This window comes from Hibiscus syriacus, unplaced genomic scaffold, assembly GCF_006381635.1.
Source record: "Hibiscus syriacus cultivar Baekdansim isolate YM2019G1 unplaced genomic scaffold, ASM638163v2 tig00110332_pilon, whole genome shotgun sequence".
NCBI lineage: Eukaryota > Viridiplantae > Streptophyta > Magnoliopsida > Malvales > Malvaceae > Hibiscus > Hibiscus syriacus.
In genome coordinates this window covers 1,018,157-1,039,255 of record NW_024062688.1, presented here as the reverse complement: position 1 = coordinate 1,039,255, position 21,099 = coordinate 1,018,157, and the positions used below count along the sequence as shown (strand labels likewise).

General features: G+C 31.3%; 1 protein-coding gene across 1 annotated transcript; it reads right to left on the bottom strand.

Moving 5' to 3' along the window:
* Nucleotides 1-1,031: 1,031 nt before the first annotated feature.
* Nucleotides 1,032-4,014, bottom strand: LOC120119200. Its single transcript, XM_039139059.1, has 5 exons — nt 3,967-4,014; nt 2,172-2,885; nt 1,910-2,101; nt 1,234-1,359; nt 1,032-1,147 (listed from the first exon to the last, which is right to left on the bottom strand). Exons 1-5 carry the CDS (start codon nt 4,012-4,014, stop codon nt 1,049-1,051), a joined length of 1,179 nt encoding a protein of 392 aa, XP_038994990.1. The 3' UTR covers nt 1,032-1,048.
* Nucleotides 4,015-21,099: the final 17,085 nt, after the last annotated feature.

Here is a 21,099-nt window from a genome sequence, read left to right as displayed (position 1 = left end):
ATTTCATATTTTATTGCTTAAAAATCAGAGAATGTATTCATTACTCTTGTATGGTAATTAGGTCACATGTCAAATATTGATTGGTTGACTTATTTTTAACGATTTCTTTAACGGATGTTACGACATAGACAACTAAATGACAATGTTAATAATGTTAGACGTCTAAGTATACATACCTTTCAAAATACCCATATTTTACCCTTATTCATTTGATATCGATAGTTTTAAATCTGTGTAAAAAGAAAAATAAAATTACACTGTATAAGTGGATCCCAACTAATATATTGTAAAACCTTTTCGTTTTACAATGATGATTATGATATATATATATATATGTGTGTCTTAGTATTCACTTAGACAATGTAAAACTATTTTAATTTTACACCGATGATGATAATTAAGGTACTATATGTTATTTTAACTTATGATGGATGGTATGATGAATAAATTATATTCATTTTTCTATATTTTCATCTAAGTTATACATTGACTAATATGATTATAAGGCTATTGTTATTGGAAAATAATTTATAAATTAAATGATTTGATTATAAATCATTTGACAATCAACGTTTAAATTTTTGTATACGCGATGTTTAAATTCGGGATCTCAAGGGATAGTAATAATCCCTTAATTATTGAGGTTGTTTGATTTTAATTGTTACGACTGGATTATCATGTGATATTTGTTTGTGACATAAATTATGCTATATAAATTGAAATTATTGATAAATCAAATAATGACTTGCACATATTATTCAAGCTACATAGTAAAGGATAGTTTATGTAAGTAGTGTTGTACTTTATTTCATGATATAAATGTGAGTGAAGCAAACAGAACTACTTGTTTAGGCTCACAGCCTAACATAAAATTCAACATCTTCAACAAGTGATTATGGCAATTAAGGAATGCCATAATAACATGGTGATTATGTGCAGGACAATAAAATTGAACTTGATACAATGGGAATTACCATATGATCTACAAAATTACAGTTTTATTCACTATTCTATTAATAATCCCAACTTGATTATAGTTTAAAACTATTTAAATCCAGGATTGGATTGGGAAGTTACATTTGAAAGAGTTAACTCCACTTATGTGAGCAAATGTATCAGACATCTCTTCCTCATCTTTCACAACAACCTGCTTATAAACCAAACCAAAACTTTCTCATCAATACATGTATAAAAAAAATGAGATTTTTATTAATAAAAAAAGAAGACACTTACTTCATCATCATATTCTTCTCCATGATTGCTACAAGCTTGCCTATGTGTCTCTCCAAATTCATCATTTTTAGCAAACCTTCCCCTCACTCTTGGCCTGCTATCTGCTAATGTCTTGCGGCATGCATACTGCATATTTGATTATAAACATCACTGCTTCAATGCTTAAAGGTACAATGACAAAATTATCTTCCAAACATTTGTACAAATTGTCACTTTGTCCTTTATCTTATTTTTTTTGGAGCAATTTGACCTTCAACGTTCTAATTTTTAGTCGAAATAGACCTTGATAAATGAAAACTGTTAGTTGAACGGTCAATACATATTACTGACGTGACATTCTATATGTGTTCAATTATTAATGTGACACATGTGACAACATCACTTTGATGATGTGACACATGTCATGTCATCACTTTAGGTGATGAAACATGTTGCATTATCACTTCATGTATCATGTCATCAATTGAACACATGTAGAAATATCATGTCAGCAACATGCGTTGACTGCTAGTCAAGTATCGATTTTCATTCATTAGAGTCTATTTTTGACGGAAAATTAAAATGTATTTGTTAAAATGCTACAAAAAAATATCAGGGGATAGTTTTATCGTTATTCCATTCTTAGAATACCAAAGTGTGTATATGTATACATATGAGAGGGAAAGAGTATAGGAACCTTGATTTTCTTGCTGAAGTTCCTTTCATTCCTTTTCTTCATGTACCTATGGATCTTCTCCTTCCTTTGTTCAACAGAAAGTTTTCCAATCTTACTGAAACTTGAATCTTCCAAAGTTGAAATCTCTGAAGCTAATGGTGCAGAGCTTGTTGTTGCTACTCCAACAAGCTGCTGATTATTAGAGCTCAGGCCCTTTGTAAAAAACCATTAGAAAATGAGATGCATAAGATAAGATATGAAATGATGAATATCGAACAAGTACCTGCAGGACTCCAGGCTTAAAAACTCGTTGGACAGAATCTCTGCAAAAGATTCCACCATTATCACCCTGGAATTCCAAGTCATGTGATTGAAGTTCAGAGTTCAAAAGAATTCTGTCAGGGAAAATCCCAGAAGTAGTGCCAGCAGGCATGAATGAAGCCATTGGATGGCCAAGGAAAGAGCAAGAAGGAGATGAAGGGTTTAAAGGTAAATAAGAAGGAACCGAAGACAAGCAATCTTCATCGAAAACAGATGACAGCGGCGGTCCTAATAGCGGTCCGACCGTGTCGGTCGTGTACTGCGAGAGTCCCTCCTGTGAAACGTCAGGTAATTGGATTTGAGATTGCACTAAAGAAATGTCGAATTGGTCTTGATTGGTTAGAAATGGATGGACTGAAAAAGATGGAGATTCAGAGAAGTCTATGGAAGCTGAAATGTCATCAGGTGAATCGAAGATAATGGATAGATTGTTGTTGTTGGCGGCTTCCGTGGTGGTCGTGGCGGTGTTGCTGGTGCTGGTGGAGGCGGTGGTGGCGGAACTCGTGTTCCCGTTGTTTTGGTAGCCGTTGAGTTGTTCAATGTCCGGTGGCATGTTAAGATTATTGCCATAGGAAGAGTTGTCATCAGTGACCTCAGAGTTCTGCCGGGCGTCTGAGAAAATATCATTGTCTGAAAAATAAAAATTTGGTCCAATGATCGGACTAGGTATATCCTCCTGAAAATTAAAACGAAAATCTATGTTTATATCAATGAAATTATAAATGATATAATTAATACAAAGAAGAAAAGGATTTGTGCTCCATGTGACATGTATATGCACTGAGAGCACTCCTAATGTTTTAGCAAAATAATAACTATAAGAATAAGAAGAAAACATTGAATGGTCTTAATGAGATTGTTGTTTTCTCATGAGGTCTAGGATTCGAATAACTGTGTCCGCATGTGTTATCAATAGTAAAAAAAATTATGAAAAAGTAATACTTTGTAATAACTCTAAATTATTAAAAAAATCTGAAAAATTAATGCTACATTATATTTATTTAGTTTAATGGGAAAAAAACCCAAATTTAAACAAACAATAGGAATATAATAAAAGGAAAATAAAACTACCAAGACCCCATTTATGTTTTTCCATGTGAAATGTTGTGTTTAGGATCTTTCACCCAACCTAGGAGAAAAAGAAAAGAAAGAATCGCAATTGCAAATGCTTAAACAATAAGCTTGAAAAGTTACTTATTCCATTAAGATCAAAAAGAAAAGTTGGAACAAAATATGGAGAGGAAAATACCATTGATTGGATTAGGAAGATGATGCTAACCTTGAGAAAAAAGTGACATTTTTGAAACGAGAAATGTTTATGTTAAGAAAATAACTTATATGCATATTATCAAGAGAATTTAATATCCAAAAGAAACTTCAAACAAAATTTTAATGTCTTTTTCGAGAAATAAAATGATGTTATTTTATTTTCAATTTTGTTTAATAAGGGTACTGGATGAAATGAAGGAAAGCCTAAAACTAACGCAGTGGCATTAATTTGGTCAAAATATAAACTTGTAAAATTTCACATGAAAAGGAAAGGCATGAAAATGATTCAACTTAAACGATATGAAAAAGAACAAAGAATCAAATGGACAATAATATTAGACAAAAACTCACGTAAACCTTGTAATAGTTAGGATGAAAACCTAGGCATTAAAGAAAAGAATCTTTGTTATGATGCATACACAAACAAAAACGATGAATTTCTAAACATATTAAAAATAAATAAATTAAAGAGGAGTTGAGAGAATTACAATGGGAAGTTGTTGTTCCGGTGGTGGATGAATCATGTCTTCCAACATGGTTTAGTCTTGGATGAAAAGCTCTCCTTCGAAATGAAATTACAAAAAAAAGGAGTTTTACTACTGAATTACAGACAGAAGCTTAAAATGTAATAAAACTAAGGTGGAAGAAGAAGAAGACGACAAATTGATTCGAAAACAAAACACAGATGTAAGGTGTAAGAAACGCAAGAAATCTGGGAGATTTTGTCTGTGTTTTGAATATGAAAAACGTTGGCTAAGAAAATGGAAGGCATGGGGTGTCAAAACTTGGTTATATATAGTGAGTTTGTGGGAGGGAAGTTTAATTTTGGTGTTTGTGAAAATCCCAAAGCACCTTCTGCGTCAACACGACAATTGCGAGGAGCCATTGGTTTTTTTTTTTTACTCACTTTCAACGTGGATTTTTCACAAACTATAAACCATCCTCATTCATTTTTTGTATGTATGTAAGTTGCTTATAAGAAATTAATGACTTTCATATATACAAAATCAACAACGATCACAAATTTTATATCATGGTAAGACTTTAAAAGATATATTAAAATTTTAGTGAGTGTAAAATTAGATTATTAATAAAAAAAATTATATAAAAATTAAAATTCTTAAAAAGGGCGACTGCATCATTTGTCTAAAATCGAATATGATTTTATCAAACATCTTTGTTAGCTCGTATGTCCATATTTGGTGTCTATATCATATCAGTTTATAGAGACTAGAATCAAACATACATTTTTAGGTTTGGAGTTATGATAGGTATCCAAGATGTTCATGTCCCTCCATAAGCCCAAACTTTCCATGATCGATCCTCGTGATGGGCTTTTATGCTATTTTTTCCCCTTCAAAATTATAAGTTGGTTCACAGATGAATCAAAGAGAATGGGGGCAGGCAATCTTCCTCTAAAAACATTTTTAAGTTAATTTTTAAATATTTTAGATATTTTTTAATATTTTTCTTATCATCTATTTTCACCTCTAGAATTTAATAAATTTATCTTATAGCATAAAATTAACCTTAATAACTTATACCGGAAAATTACTAATCCAAAATAAAATGTTAGTACTGATTGAAAATAAAATAAAATTTGATTGCATCTTAAAAGAAATAAAATAAAATTTTATTGTATCTTAAAAGAATTATTGTCTTAAAAGTAAAATAGTTGTAAACCTCAAAATGGATGTTGTCCATGAAGTTACTATCATCCTTCAAAGATTGTAAGGTAGTTATGTTATACGACATCATAATATAATGTTAAAGAATTATGCTATCAAAAATATTAATATTTTTTAATATTTTTTGTAACGCATTTCATTAACTTTATATTAATTTTAATTAATGCTAATTAATTGATTTAATGATTAAATCAATCACTACGAAATTACAATGACAGTCAAAACACAAGAAAATGAAATTTATATTATTTAGCATTTCTAACATCTCAACTCAAGAAAATGATGGAGAGAATCTTAGCATTGTAAGATAGTAAGGAAGTCGCAAGGATTGAAAATGCTCACATGAGATAGCTTTAATTAAAAAAATGTGTTACCGATTTTGTTACTATTTAAATAATAAAACAGGTAAAAAATGACTTGAAACATTATTATTTCTACCGGTTTTATTATTATTGGGTTCTTTATCGGTTTTAGTAATATATTCGGTAAAGCACTATCTAAAACATTATTTTTTTTACCGCTTTTTTCTACCGAGTTTACCAATATCAATAATTATTAATAATAATAAAATCGATAAAAATAATAATATTTCCAATCAATTTTTACCCATTTTATTAAAAATAATAATCAAACCGATAACACATTTTTTAATCTTATATTAAAACCGCCGCTACAAGGATTTGTATAAAATCTTAATCACATGGAAAAAGCATTTATGCTTGTTGATCCGTACTAGACTACTGTGTCTCTTCATTCTCCCAACACCCCTTTATGTGTCGGTTTTTCATTTGTCGCTTTAAGCTATTTGGTTCGATGTACGGCCACAGGGCTTCCTGGTGACTTTATTCTTCATCTTCTATAGGAGGTTCAAGTCTCAGAAATTTACCCAAAAAAAGTATTTACGCTGAGATTTGAATTAAAATCATCTAATCATAATTTTATTTACTTGGTTTATAATATTGAGTGATCTCAGCAAAAAAAATATTTTCTTTACATAATCTGAATTTGACCAACTACATCTATAAGATATATGTGTTATCAACAACTAAGAAAAATTTTGAATATATATCATTATATAATTACCTTATGGAAAATTCTACGGTATACGTCGCATACCGTAACATATCACTAAAGTGATGCACCGAAACATATCACTAACTAAATTATTTTTATTAAGTAAATATTAAAAGAATAAATTACACATTTTGTACATAAATTATCACTTTTGTTTAATTTTAATATTTAAACTTTAATTTCTTTTAAATTATTTACGATAATATTTATGTGGCATGACATGTCAATTTTTTTAATTACCACATCATCTTTTTTTATTTTTTCAGTATTTCTTAATTAATTTTTTTCAACTAATTAGGTGGTGACACATGTCACCACCTTTGGGATAACAAGATAAAAATCATTTATGTTCTTAGTAAGAATTGAAACTTGAGTACTTTATATGAGAAACAAATCACTGAACCATTGAACTAAACTAGTTATTTGGATAAATTTGACCGCATTTTGTATTTAACTTATATAACAATATAAACACAAAATCAATATTCTTCAATTATAATAAGATTCACATACGAGACACTTTAAATTAATCACCGAAAGCTTAGTCACTCAATTATAGTGTGATTTTTTTTATTATATTAAACTTAATACTTACTTATATCATTATTAAATTAAAAATCTAAATTTTCACTTTATTTTGAAATAATAAAATAATTTATATATTTTTCTAAAAATTATATAAAATAATTACAAAAAAAATATATTTATAATATTATAAAAATATTTATTTATTTTTAAAATTTTAATTATTTATTTATTTGAAATAATATTATTTTAAAAGTATCTATTTAATTTTAAATAATTTAGATTTAGGATAAATTATACGTTTACTATCCAATTATCACTTTGGTTCCGTAGAATATTACTTAAAACTAAATAGATAATCTAAAGATGATATTATTTCAAATAAATAAATAATATGATTTTAAAAAATAAATAATATTTTTTAAAAATACATAATATAATAAATAAACTTTTTAGAATATTTTAATATAAATTTTATAAATAAATAAAAGTAATTAGTTAATTATTTTTTTTATTTTCAAAAAAAGCAAAAAAATATTCTTTAATTCAATAATGATACTAGTAAGTATTAAGTTTGATATAATAAAAATATATTTGCATTATAATTGAATGATTAAGCTTCCGATCTTTAATTTAAATTGTCACATATTTGAGTTTTATAATATTGGAAAATATTGATTTTGTGGTGATATTATTATATAAGTTAAATACAAAATATGGTAAAATTAACATAAATGGTTAACTTAATTCAATAGTTTAGTGTTAAACATATAATTTGCCCTTTTAATATTTAATTAATAAAGACATTTTAGTTAGTGGTATATTTCAGTATGTTGCAGTATACAACGTGCACTGTAGACTCATCCATCACCTTATACCATTAAAAAAATTAATTAGTTGCAGTGATCATTTCTTCATTGCAGGTTGTATTTTAGTTCTTGGTTTATATTTCCTTTAAATTTTAAAAATATATGTATCGAATCAAAATTCAATAAAAATATATAAATAGTTTGAGTCTCTTTTCATTATTTAAAAATATATGAAAAATATTTTACGTTAATATTTTTTATTAAGCTAAATTGATTATAAAATAGTATATGTTATAAATACTCTATATCATTTGATAGTAAACACTTAATCACCCTGATACAATCACTGGTGTTCAAACCCGTAACCTCTAAAAACAACATTGATTACTTTAATCATTGAGATAAGTTGGTTCGTGCATTTTACGTCAATATTTTTATAATTAAATTTAAATAAAAATAATATATTTTTACTATTAGGTTTAAATAAAAAAATTTAACCAGTAGAACAATATGAGAGTGAAGAAACATTCTTTTCCACTGTTTCTTTTGAAAGAATTGACAAATAATTAAAAGAAGTCAAAAGTTTTATTCTTGAATCCGCTCTTGTTACTGACTGAAAAATGATATCTAGAACAGTGTTTAACAAGCGATTATAATTAAATTATTCAAAAGTTTATATGAATTTAATATTCTTTTGTATCCAATGGTTTATCGACAGACAATTTGCTGTCCCATCCCCTTCTTCCTTGAAGCAACATTTCCAAATTCAAAAAGAGCAATGGATTTGTTCCTCGTTTCTTACTTCAATCCAACACTCTTGTCAGTGTTACAACTTAGAATCCATCTTTGTAACACACACACATGCATGCTACATATAATCTTATGTGTGATCATCTTTCAGTCAAACTTGTTCTCTAAGTATATTTAAGAATTTTAATCCAAATTGCTTGAACCATCAAGTTGTTTTAATTGTTTTATTGATAAAAGAGAATATAGTTCTTTATAAAAGATCTAAATTCGAACAGTTGCATCTACACATGATGTGTACACCTTGTAATCATCTCAGATTATTTAAAAGAGAAACTTTAACCTAGTTTTTGTTCAATCTACTTAATTTTGAATCCCCATTTCTAGTTTTCTTATGCTATTGCATTGACCTGATGTTCGTGTACATAGAGATTGCAGACAAATAATGACCATAACCTAGGGAGAGTCTGAAATACAACTTGTTAATATAAGGTTAAAAACGGCATAAATTGGTTGTAACCAAAAATCTTATTGAAAGTGTAACTTTTTAGATTAAACAAGGTAACATTTTAGGTTGAAACCGAAAATATTACCTTATACTAAAATTTTTGTTGTAACTAAAATTATTATAAACTTTATAACATTTTCTATTGTAACCAAAAATGTTACAAATTGTATAACTTTTCAAGTTGAATATGATAACATTTTAAATTAAAAACAACCTTAAATTAACTTTAAATTATGTTGTCGCACAATAAAACTATCTCGATTATTTATTAGTAATCCAATCATGTTGATTAATAAAAATAAATAAAGAGATTTATTCACATATAATCTTAAATTCCTTGAGCAGTGCAAGGGAACCTATGGACGAAATAAGTCGTCAGGCATCTGCATTATTTTTCAGAAAATGTTCCTTTGTTTATATATATATTGCGAGGGAGACAGACATTGACATGCAAATCTAAGATGTATATATACCAACTTAACATCACTTTTTTTCCAGGTAATAGTATATATTTGTGTTTATATTACCAGCGGGAAGTTGTGGTTTGAAAAACAGTATATAAACCAAGATTCTGAATTTCTGATGAGTTGGAATGTCTCACCTTTTGTTTTAAAGAAGAAAGTGTGGAAACTGGCCAATACACCTTTTAAATATTCATGTTTGTGTTTGATGAATGTTGTTCCTGATCTGGGTAAAGCCTGAAATTCTCGACTATTCTATAGTCTACACCGTATATGTATAGGTTTTCCCTTGCAGAACAATGTCAAGTTTGGTGATATTTTCTTCAAGAGAATTTCTAACCCACTAAGTTATATATTGTCCAACCTATCTTATTGGTGGTTCGAATGTGTTCATCTTTGAAGAGTCGGCATGTAATTGGTGTTATCATCGTTTATTTTGGTTAAGTTTAATCGAACATCTATAAGTATAGTTTACATCTATAACCAAAGTTACAGTCAGATTCGAAAGTCGATTACTAATGGGGAAGAAAAATATATTAGACTTGCATTGAAACTTTTAATAGTAGATAGACTCAAAGAAACAATGTATTATAATTGAAACATAATTTTATAACTTTTAATAATTGAATAACTCAACAAAAAGATAAGAGAATCATTTGTGTACTTTAACATTCTTTATTGAAATATTCTTTTGTGGAGACTGGTTATAGCAAATTGGCAAATTGAAGTAGTTCCCGGCTATGCTTGCCATGGGCTTAACTACCATATTATCGGCGGGTTTTTTTTTTTTTTTTTTTGAGAATATGTCATGATCGGATCGGGTTCAGGTTTAGGGTAAAGAAATTCGACCCAAAAAATAATATAAAAATACTTTATATATTTTAAGGATAATTGCAAAAATACTCTTCTTTATATTATTTCTTTCAATTAAGTCCCTAGTTTTTAAATAAAATTAATAATTTTATATTATTTCTTGTCGGAGTAGGGTTTTATCTCAAAAGTCAAACCGGGTTTCGGATCAAGTGGAATTACTCTATACTCAGATCGGATTAGATTTCGGGATAGAGATGAGATAAACGACGACATTTTACTGCAAGAAGTGCTTACTCGCAACGCACTTTTGAGGGCTCTTTGGACATGTTATCTGGGTGGAGTGTTATTGCTAAGCATAGAGGGTTGCCGCGAGTTAAGTTAGTTGTTTGGATTATTTGATAAGATCGGCTTCTTTTAAATGAAGAGAGGGTAAGTCGCCATATGACGACAAATGTTAGTTGTGCTATTTGTGATGAAGCAGTGTATCAACTTATAAAATATTACTGACAAAAATATATTATCAATTAAAAGTAGAAAAAAAATCTAAAATATATAAATTTAAAATATTTTACTGTTCCCACCCGCCCTTTTTCAATCCATACTCGGATCCAAATGGTTGCTGGGTTGGACCGACTGATCACAACTACCCACAACTGCGTTACCCGATTCAAAAGGACCAAGTCTTGTTTATGAGGATGAGTTCAAAGCACTTGAGTCACGTACTCAGGCCTTATGATATACGTGTTTGGGTACGAGTCTTCCTTGACCAACAACAACTGATGGGTTGAGCCTATTGAGTAATTTCGGGTCACAAATATTATCTAAATTCATATGTGGTTCTAAATTTTTTTAAATAAAAATAATTTTGGGTCACAAAATTAATTTTTAATATGAAATAAAATTTATAATATTCAAATATATTTTAAAACGATTATTCAACAGAAAAAAAATATATTACAGACTATGAAATTGATTATGCTTGGGTACGAGCAGGATCTCCTAAAATCGAAAAAGAAACTGAATCATCTAAAAATCAAATGACTGACACAATTGGGAATTCTATCAAATGGTTTGATCATCAATGGAACTTGGCCTATTAATTGAGCGAATTGAATGTCGAAATTCCAGAGTTTTACAGTTTTAAACTAAAAAGAGTTTCGGGTGAACAAATTTCAAGCTCTTAAATTTATTGGAATATTGCTGTTTTGTGAGCCCAAAAACGAAGCGATCTAACACAAAAGATTCAAACACAAAGTAACGATGGCTTTGTTTTGCATGAATGTTACCAGGCTCCACACTTGCACGAAATCACTTGGATTCAACTTTATATTATCCAACAACGAAACAAGCCCACTTTCACTTTAGTTTCTTCTCCATGGACTTGTTTACAAAGGTGCAATCTTTGAATCCAAGTGATCTCGTAAATGCGCAGCATTAATATCACCATAGTTTATCATTAAATTATTGCAAATCGATTCTATTTTAAAGTTATAGTGTTTAAAATAAAATAAAACCCTAAACCCTAAAACAAAACAAAACAAGAACAAAAACAAAATTGACTCGGGATAGTTTACCCTTAATTTATAGGCATATATTTAAAAAGTCTCCCATTTTGGCACATATTCTTTTTTTAGAGCATTTTGACTCTTCAAAGTTTTATTTTGAGGCAAAAAAGGATGGAAACGGTTAGTTAACAATGGTTAGTTAACATATAATTAATGTTCTAAAGAAAATATATTTTTATGTTAAAATGAAACCTTGAGGATTAAACTGTTATAAAAAAATCCAAAGTTATTATTAAGTCAAATAGTAAGGGTAATTTTACCCTAAAATAAAAAATTATTATCAAAAAATATATAAATCAAAATAACCATTTTGATAAATGTTAGGGACTACTTTTTATATTAAAAAGTTAAGAAAATCCATCTTTCAAATTTCATCTTCTAAAATTAAAAGGTTTTTTTAATAATTTTTATCTAATGGGAGGGGAAAAGAAATTTATTACTAATGGATATTGAATGAATAACTTATAGAAAAATGAATGAGCTAACTGAAAATTTTTCAATTGTCTAATTTAGAGATTATTGATAATTAAAAAGCTTTTTTTAGAGAAGGCCACCGCCACTTGTAAATGTACAACTTTAGGTCACAACTTTATAAAACAAAGTTTTGTGCGGTTTGTCGTTGAAATAGTAGACAACAAAATATATAGGGAATTAAAAGGATATGAGTTATGATAATTATAATAAACTTTTTTATTATTATTTGAACTTGTTAAAACACTCAATACCTTTACACTTTTAAACCCACTTTGCTTTTATTTTTTTATTCTAACACCTAAACTCTAATTAAAAACTTTTTTTCTTGCTTTGGTTATCATAATTATCATTTAAGAATATTATGTTTATTGCACGAACCAAGTGACTTTTGTGATAATTGTTGTTATTCTTTGAAGACTTGAGTTCTATTACCATAGATGACAAGGATGTGAACGTTCAATATCGAAAGGATGAGAGTTTTCTTTAAACATATACTACCTTATACTTATCCCACATTAATAAAGAAAATATTAAGTTTCCTTTTCTCTTTTTAATTTAATTTAATTATGTAATTGGATATCTTAAACCCATCTTTCCCTGCATTAATCATCATGTATACGTTTTAGGTCTCAAAGCGTGATCAAGATCTATTATTTTACTTGAGAATTTTCCTTAATAAAAAGAATACATCTTTTGTCAATCCAATGACCAAATCAAAGGCACTTTTTTTTAATCAAAAGATTTTATTGTCCATATATGTTTAGTTAACTAATTAAGTAAACATAATTTATCCCATGTATCCTTTAAAAAATCATAAAGGTTAACTTAAGACCAAAAAGCAAAACTTTAAGTAAAATTAATGCATGTTTTTAAATATTTTTCTTTAACATATCACACACCGTAAAATAGGCAAACTTTTTTTAGATAATGTAGTGGAAAAAATTAATGTAGGATATTGGAGAAATTGCCTCTTTAAATAGGACATACGTTACAGTGTCATTGAGAGTCGTCAAAATCATTTGACTTCCTCTGAAAAACATATGAAGAATATTATGTCTTCTCTTTTAAAACTCATGATAAAGGTTTTCATCTTCCCAAAACGAAATCACCAATAATCTATGTAGAAGACGTTATGTGATCATCTCATCTCCTTAAAGACACCATCTAATCAATGTATCATTTTGATAACAATGTAACAATTGCCCTATTTGGAAAAATAATTGGTTGGGGCATTACTTGGGGAAATTTTTTCCCATTGCATTATCTGACCAATTTTGCCCCCACAAATAGGTTATTCTTATTAGGGTAAACTATCTATTTGGCCACCTATATATTATTTAGTTTATGTTTTGATCATTCAATTGTTTTTTTAAATCACATTTAATGTTATATTTTAATACTATTTTAGTCACTCGCCATTAAAGGATTGACGGTGATATTGACGAGTCACCATAAATATATAATGTTATTATTGAAAATTAATTAAAAGATCATCACATCAATATCTTCATTAATTTTTTAGCAACAAATGATAAAAATAAAATAAAAATATAATTTTAAGTATAATTTTAAAAAATATACTAGTAATATTTTTTTCTGAATTAATCTACGATGATTACAAATGATAATTTATGTTTTAAAGACTTCTCAACCATTAAATAATAAACACTCAAATAATTTACATATACAATTACTTATGTTTGAACTTGAAATTTCTAAAGATAATAATTATTTATTTAAATATCCACATCGTTGGATTGGTGCTAAAATATAAAACATTAAATGTATACTTTACGTTAGTAATTTTTTTAAGAGAAAATAACCTCAGTGACAAAAAATGCCTTATAATATACGATTTTAACCAACTTTTTTTGGATTTGCCAAAATGACCAACAAAATCGCAATGCGAAATAAAAATCGCAACGCGATCTCTAGAATCGCAAATCAGTTCCCAGAATCGCAATGCGATTATGAAGAATCGTAATACGATAGTACAAATTCGCATTGCGATTTTCCAGAATCGCAACGCGAATATGAAAATCGCAACGCGATTCTGACTATCGCAACACGTATCCGTAAATCGCAACGAGAATACATAAATCGCAACGCGTATCTGTAAATCGCAACGAGAATACGTAAATCGCAACGAGAATACGTAAATCGCAACGACAATACGTAAAATCGCAACGCATATCCGTAAATCGCAACGCGATTTTTAAAGCGCCATTATAATCGCTACGCGTATTTTATTTTCAAATTCCAAACACGAATATTAATTATCGGAACACTGAACCGTCCACAGTATATCCCGTAATCGCAACTCATAACCTAAAACCTAAAAAAAAACACAACTCAGTTCCATCTCCATCTCTCACTCTCTACGACGAAATCCGTCCCCATCTCCGAAGATTTCCGTCCCCCTCTCCGACGAAATCCCTCACAACCATTCACGGTCAGAAATCCCTCACAATCATTCAGAAATGGAAAATCAACCTCTGAGGGTTAGTTTTTTTAATTATTTTTATTTTAAAATTTTTGTATTATTTTAGGTTTTTCATATTGAAATTGATGATAAGTTTACTGGTAATTTCAATAATAGATTAACCATTTCACTTAAATTTCTTATTAAATTCATTTGATTGCTGCCAATACTGCTAAACTGTTTAGTCTTTAACCCTGTGAAGTTAGTATTTGTCTTTGTTTTGTCTTTTGGTTGAAGTAATGCAATCCATTAAAGTTTCAATTTGCAGAAGAAGAATAGTTTCTAAACTTAAAATCGCAACAAGAAAATGAAAATCGCAACACGAAAATGACTATCGCAACGAGAGAAATGAAAATCGCAACGCGAAATGAAAATCGCAACGAGATAATCGCAACGCGAAACCAAAATCGCATTGCGATTTTCATTTCGCGTTGCAATTCTCTCGTTGCGATTTTAATTTCGCATTGCGATTCTCTCGTTGCGATTTTCATTTCGCGTTGCGATAGTCATTTCCGCATTACGATTTTCATTCTCTCGTTGCGATTTTCATTTCAACCAAAAGACAAAACAGTGTTGCAAATTTTAGTTTCAAGAATAAACTACTACTCTTTATGTTTATTATTTTTGGTATATCTTCACAGTGTAGTTTTTGGTATATCTAACTTGGTATGTTTATTGTTTTTTTAGAAATTTTTTTCGGCTTCATTGACATTAAGGAATAAAGTTAGCCTAGCCACTACAATTGCTTCGAAACTTTCACCTGCACAAAGAAAATTGTTTGAGGAAACCTGCTTCGGGCCATGGCTGAGAGTACAACATCCGGGTGGAGATGCTAATTTGACCCATTTGTGGCTTCAGACCATGACTAGCGATCTACCCGACAGTATACAACGTGGTGAGGAAGAGATATGGTTTCATTTTCCACCGGCGTATACTTGTTTTGGGCGGAAGGAGTTCTGCTTAATCACTGGTCTACGATTCGGACACGATGATGTAGGCCGGTATACTCGTCATATCACCCGCCCATCATGGTTATCCCAGGTTTTTCCTGATGAGTCAATAGAGAAGCCGAACTTACACGTCGAAGACCTGAAGAAATTGTTTAATAAGAAAGATGGTTTTACTCGGATGAATGACGTCGATGTTGTCCGAGTATGCCTTCTGGTACTTTGTATGCCGGCTTTTTAGGCAGAGAGGCCAGACAACCTATTCCTCAGGAGCTAATATTATTGGTAGAGGACCTAAATGCATAGAATCTGTTTCCGTGGGGTTCGTATATATGGAAAGCTACCTAGACTAAGTTGTCGTCTGCCTTTGATGACCGCAAAAGTTTGCGTGGCGATGGGTCGAAATACACTTTGTCAGGCTTTGTTTGGGCCTTTAAGGTAAGAATTTCTATATAATGTTTTCAAAATTATAATTAATTATTTAACAATTACTAATGTTTGTTATTATATTGTTTGTAGATTTGGATATTCGAGGCTTTCCCCAGCATGCGGACATATGCATTAAAAACTTCAAATGATATTCCTAGGGCTATTTCCTGGAATAGGAAACGTCTGTTGGATTGGAAAGACTTAATACCATATGCGACAATAAATAATGTAAGTTAACACAAATACTATCATATATAAACAAGTTATTAATAGCAAACGTTTAACTATGTTTGAGTTCTTATATTTTTAGGAGGCCAACACTCCATTACAGAGACTGATACCTACGGAGGCTGAGCTTGCCACTGATTGGTGGCAAGCTAGTCAGCATTTTTTTGATGGCACGAATGATGAGAAGCATCCACTTCCTCCACTTCGAGAGCCATCACCTCACCCAGAGCCATCACCTGATCGACCCGACTATACACCTCTACAACGAGAGCCATCACCTATCTCGTCACATCATCGACCCTCTTCTCCACCATCACCTCATGATAGGCGATCGGCAAAGATGCCACGACTTCTATCTCCATGTTCTCCACCTCCACCTACACGGGATGAGTCAAGGGAGTTACGTGATTAGGTCAATGCCTTGCGTGAGGAGATCGATACTCTACGCGATAACGATGGTGCATGGCGTGTGGAGGTGTCTACTTTACGTGGTGAGGTTGCCGCTCTACGTGAGATGGTAGTATCGTTGCAGAATGAGGTTCATACTCTACGCAACGAGGTAATTTTAAGATTTTCCATATTTAACTTGATGATAAATTTACTCGTAATTTCACTTAGATTAACCATTTCACTTAGATTGCTTAGTAAATTTATTCGGTTGCTGCCAGTACTGCTAAACTGTTTATTCTTTAACACTGTGAAGTTAATATTTGTCTTTTGTTTTGTCTTTTGGTTGAAGTAAATTTATTCGGTTGCTGCCAATTCTACTAAACTGTGTATTCTTTAACACTGTGAAGTTAGTATTTGTCTTTGTTTTGTCTTTTGGTTGAAAGTAAATTTGTTCGGTTGCTGCCAATTCTACTAAACTGTGTATTCTTTAACACTGTGAAGTTAGTATTTGTCTTTGTTTTGTCTTTTGGTTGAAAGTAAATTTGTTCGGTTGCTGTCAATTCTGCTAAACTGTGTATTCTTTAATACTCTGAAGTTAGTATTTGTCTTTGTTTTGTCTTTTGGTTGAAGTAATGCAATCCATTCAAGTTTCAATTTGCAGAAGAAGAAATAGTTTACTTTCGCAACACGAAACTTAAAATCGCAACGTGAAAAATGACTATCGCAACGTGAAATGAAATTCGCAACGAGAGAATCGCAACGCGAAATGAAAATCGCAACGACAAAATCGCAACGCGAAACTATAATCGCGTTGTGATTTTCATTTCGCATTGTGATTCTCTTGTTGCGATTTTCATTTCGCGTTGCGATAGTCATTTTTCACGTTGCGATTTTAAGTTCCATAAACTATTCTTCTTCTGCAAATTGAAACTTGAATAAATTGCATTACTTCAACCAATAGACAAAGACAAATACTAACTTGACAGTGTTGCAAGTTTGAAACATATTTGTATTTGTTATCTGATGCATTATGTGAACTATGATAGAATAATGACTTGGGTGAATACAATGCAAGTTTGAAACATATTTGCCTTTGTTTTCACTGTTTAAATATCATGTCTGTTTATTTACTGATTTTTGTATTTAATTATTTAGCGGCCCGATAAGGTGGATGCTTTACGTCGGGTTTTTCTTGTACGACGGAGTTCACGCATCAGACGGCGTGCATGTGCTATTAAGTCTCCGTACACCCCAATAGTGTGAAGACACCGCAAGAAGAAGCCTGACTCGCCTGTCATCCCTCAAGAGTCCACTCCTATCGTTGAAGAGGCCCCTATCATTCCTCGAGAGTCCCCTCCTACCGTTCAAGAGGCCACTGTCATCGTTGAAGAGGTCCCTCCCACCATTCAAGAGCCCGATTCACATGGCGTCATATGTAAGATTCTTGAGAAACCCTCTGACGTGCCGGACATGATGGATGAGAGTTGGCTCTCGTATGAGTTACCGGCCAGTACCATTCTGGTATCTGAAGTGGAGAGGAGACAACTACCGGACACAATTATGGATAACACCCTTTGGGCTAAGACTGCAGTTGATTTTTATCTACATGAGCGGAGCCATGGGTGTTTCACTAACATATGCAAGCTCAACGATGATATCTATTTGTTGCTTGATCGATCTTGGTGGGACGTATTATTAGGGGTCGAAGACAATGGCTATTTCGATGGAGGGGTAAGTCTTATATTTTTCTTATATTTCAATTTGATTATTTTTTTTAAATTTATGTAAGTTACTAATATATGTATTTTTTTGTAAAACAGCATATCGATGCGTGGGTGTCACGTCTTCTAATAATTAGGAAACTTAAGAAAAATAAAAGAAATACACGATATACAATTATGCCGACGTCTTTTAACGCCGTTCACTTGAAGAATCAACGAGATGAATCATTTGTGTTGGGCAATGGACAAGCTAAACTTTATCCTGCATGGTGGGAGGTCGATAAGGTTAGTATTTATTTTAGATTGAGTTTAAAGGTATTCATAAATAAGTGCGCAAAAATAAATGAATTATTACTTATGATTGCATGTGTTTATCCCTGTTTTGGAAAGTAAACATTGGCTTCTCGTCGAGCTTCAGCTCCCATCCCTTAAGGCAATAGTATATGACAGCATGATAAATTACATATCATTGGCTGATTTAAGAGATATTATTAAGGGATTGAGCTCTCATTTGGCTAAATTCTTGGATGCGATAAATTATTGGACTCGTTCTGGAAACAAGAAGCCAAAGAAGCTCAATATTACAGTTAGCAGAGACGAGACCGCACCACAACAAACGAATGAAGCCATAGGGGATTGTGGTCCTCTCGTATGTATGTGCTTGGAGCGTTTGACGACAGTAAGTACACATTTTCTACCTCCCACCGATAGAGATAGAGGTGTAGTAGGCTTGTGGTTTTGGCATTTTATGGCTAGAGCGATATATGCGAGACGATGCCTACATGCATCCAAGTTATGAAAGTGTCCATAAACAATTGGTAAGTTTATAGGCTTTTGGTTTGGAAATGTTTGGTTAAGTACCTAGAATTCAATAATTTGTTGTTTGTAGGTTTTAGATGTGTAGAAAGTGTTGTTTGAGCAAATGTTTGGTTTCTGCAGGTTAATCTCAGAAGTGAGCTGCGTGAAAATGATGTATGGCTGCAAAAGTTGATTCAATAGTAGATGAGGAAATAAGAATTATTGCTTATTTTTTTATTGTTTAATTGATTTGTAAAAGATGATTTGTAAAATTTGATTTGTTTAATTGATGTGAACATAATTCTTATTTGTGCTTGTTTAATTGATTGAAATGTAATGGTTGATTTTGTTGATTTCAATTTGCATTATGTTGAAGGCAAAAATGACTATCGCAATGTGAAATGAAAATCGCAACGAGAGAATCGTAATGCGATAGTCATTTCCGCGTTGCGATTTTCATTTCGCATTGTGATTCTCTCGTTGCGATAGTAATTTCCGCGTTGCGATAGACATTAAGATGATTGCGAACGTCATTTCCGTGTTGCGATAGTCAAATGAATGCCTAATAAGTGATAACAACTGAACAGATCATAGCAATTTTCAAACTCAAGTTACTAATACATGCCTAACAGAAAATGTTAAAAGTTCACACATAAAATCCACATAATACAACATTTGCATTTAAAAATCACCTAAGTTAACAGTCCCAAAAGGTGAAGTCGGTTGTGATTGGGATTTTAAAGATGATTGCGATTTTGATTGCCTTTTACTTAACACTATATGAGCTTTGGATTTTGATGAGGATCCATATTTTGGTAGAGGAAAAGATGATTGTGATGGCACTGGTGATCCACATGTCAACCTTGTATGACCACTTTCCTTGCACCGACTACATGTCGATCTCTTCTTATCTTCACCCTTAGACGGTATACGATCGTGACTTTTTGGTCGGCCAGGTAGCCTTCTGTCCATGGCTGGTGGCAAAACTGTTTGTAAGTCGTCTGGTATGTCCCACTCAGAAGGATGTGGAATAGGGTAGACAATCTCGCCATAAGTATGTCGATATACTTCTGTAGTGTAGCAATCTATAGCGTATGCGTTTGAATCATCTTGGTTTAGATGAAGAGAAACTTTTATAATATGGCCACACGGATAACCAGATGTTTGCCATTTCATACAACTACACGTCTTTGCATTTAGATCGACAAGCCCATTTAAGTTATTATCCAGTACTTCAAACAAAGTGTTTGAACATGGTTCAACTCTCCATGACGTTGACTTCACAACACGTTTCGTTATCTTTTTTCCTGTCCATGGTGTAACACGATGTTCCAATGTTCCTGTAAATTTAAATAAATAATACTTAGTAAAATATATGATAAGTTACGAATTTAAAGAAATAATACCTGCATGGTTTCTTTTCTTGTAGTACCACTGTTGAATAGAGGCTCGAAAAAACTCCATTAGCATAGTAATGAGTAATTTCCGGGAATGACGACTTAGAGCGTTGATTGATTCTGCACTATTAGACGTCATGAAACCATATCTTGCTCCAAGTTGATGTACTCTTGACCATCTTTCAAACCCGACATCTTCTAGTGTTTGAGCACACTGAGGCAAAACACGTCTTAAACAGTTTATATGCTTATTAAAATCCACTTCCCGATAAGCTTTTACAGCTTTCCAGTATGTCCATTTGTGATTTTTTATACTAGCAGACCTTGATTTTAGATTTCTATACAAATGAACACCACAAAGTCCATGAAAAGCATCTGGGAAACACCTTCTAACAACGTTGTCAATTGAGTTTGCCCTATCGGATATGATTGTCAGATTGCTAATAGGACCTATGCAATCCTTAAGATGCCCCATAAACCATGTCCATGAATCAGAGGTTTCAGATTTGTCAACCCCGTAAGCTATTGGCAGTATCCCATTGTTAGCATCCATGGCTAATGCTAA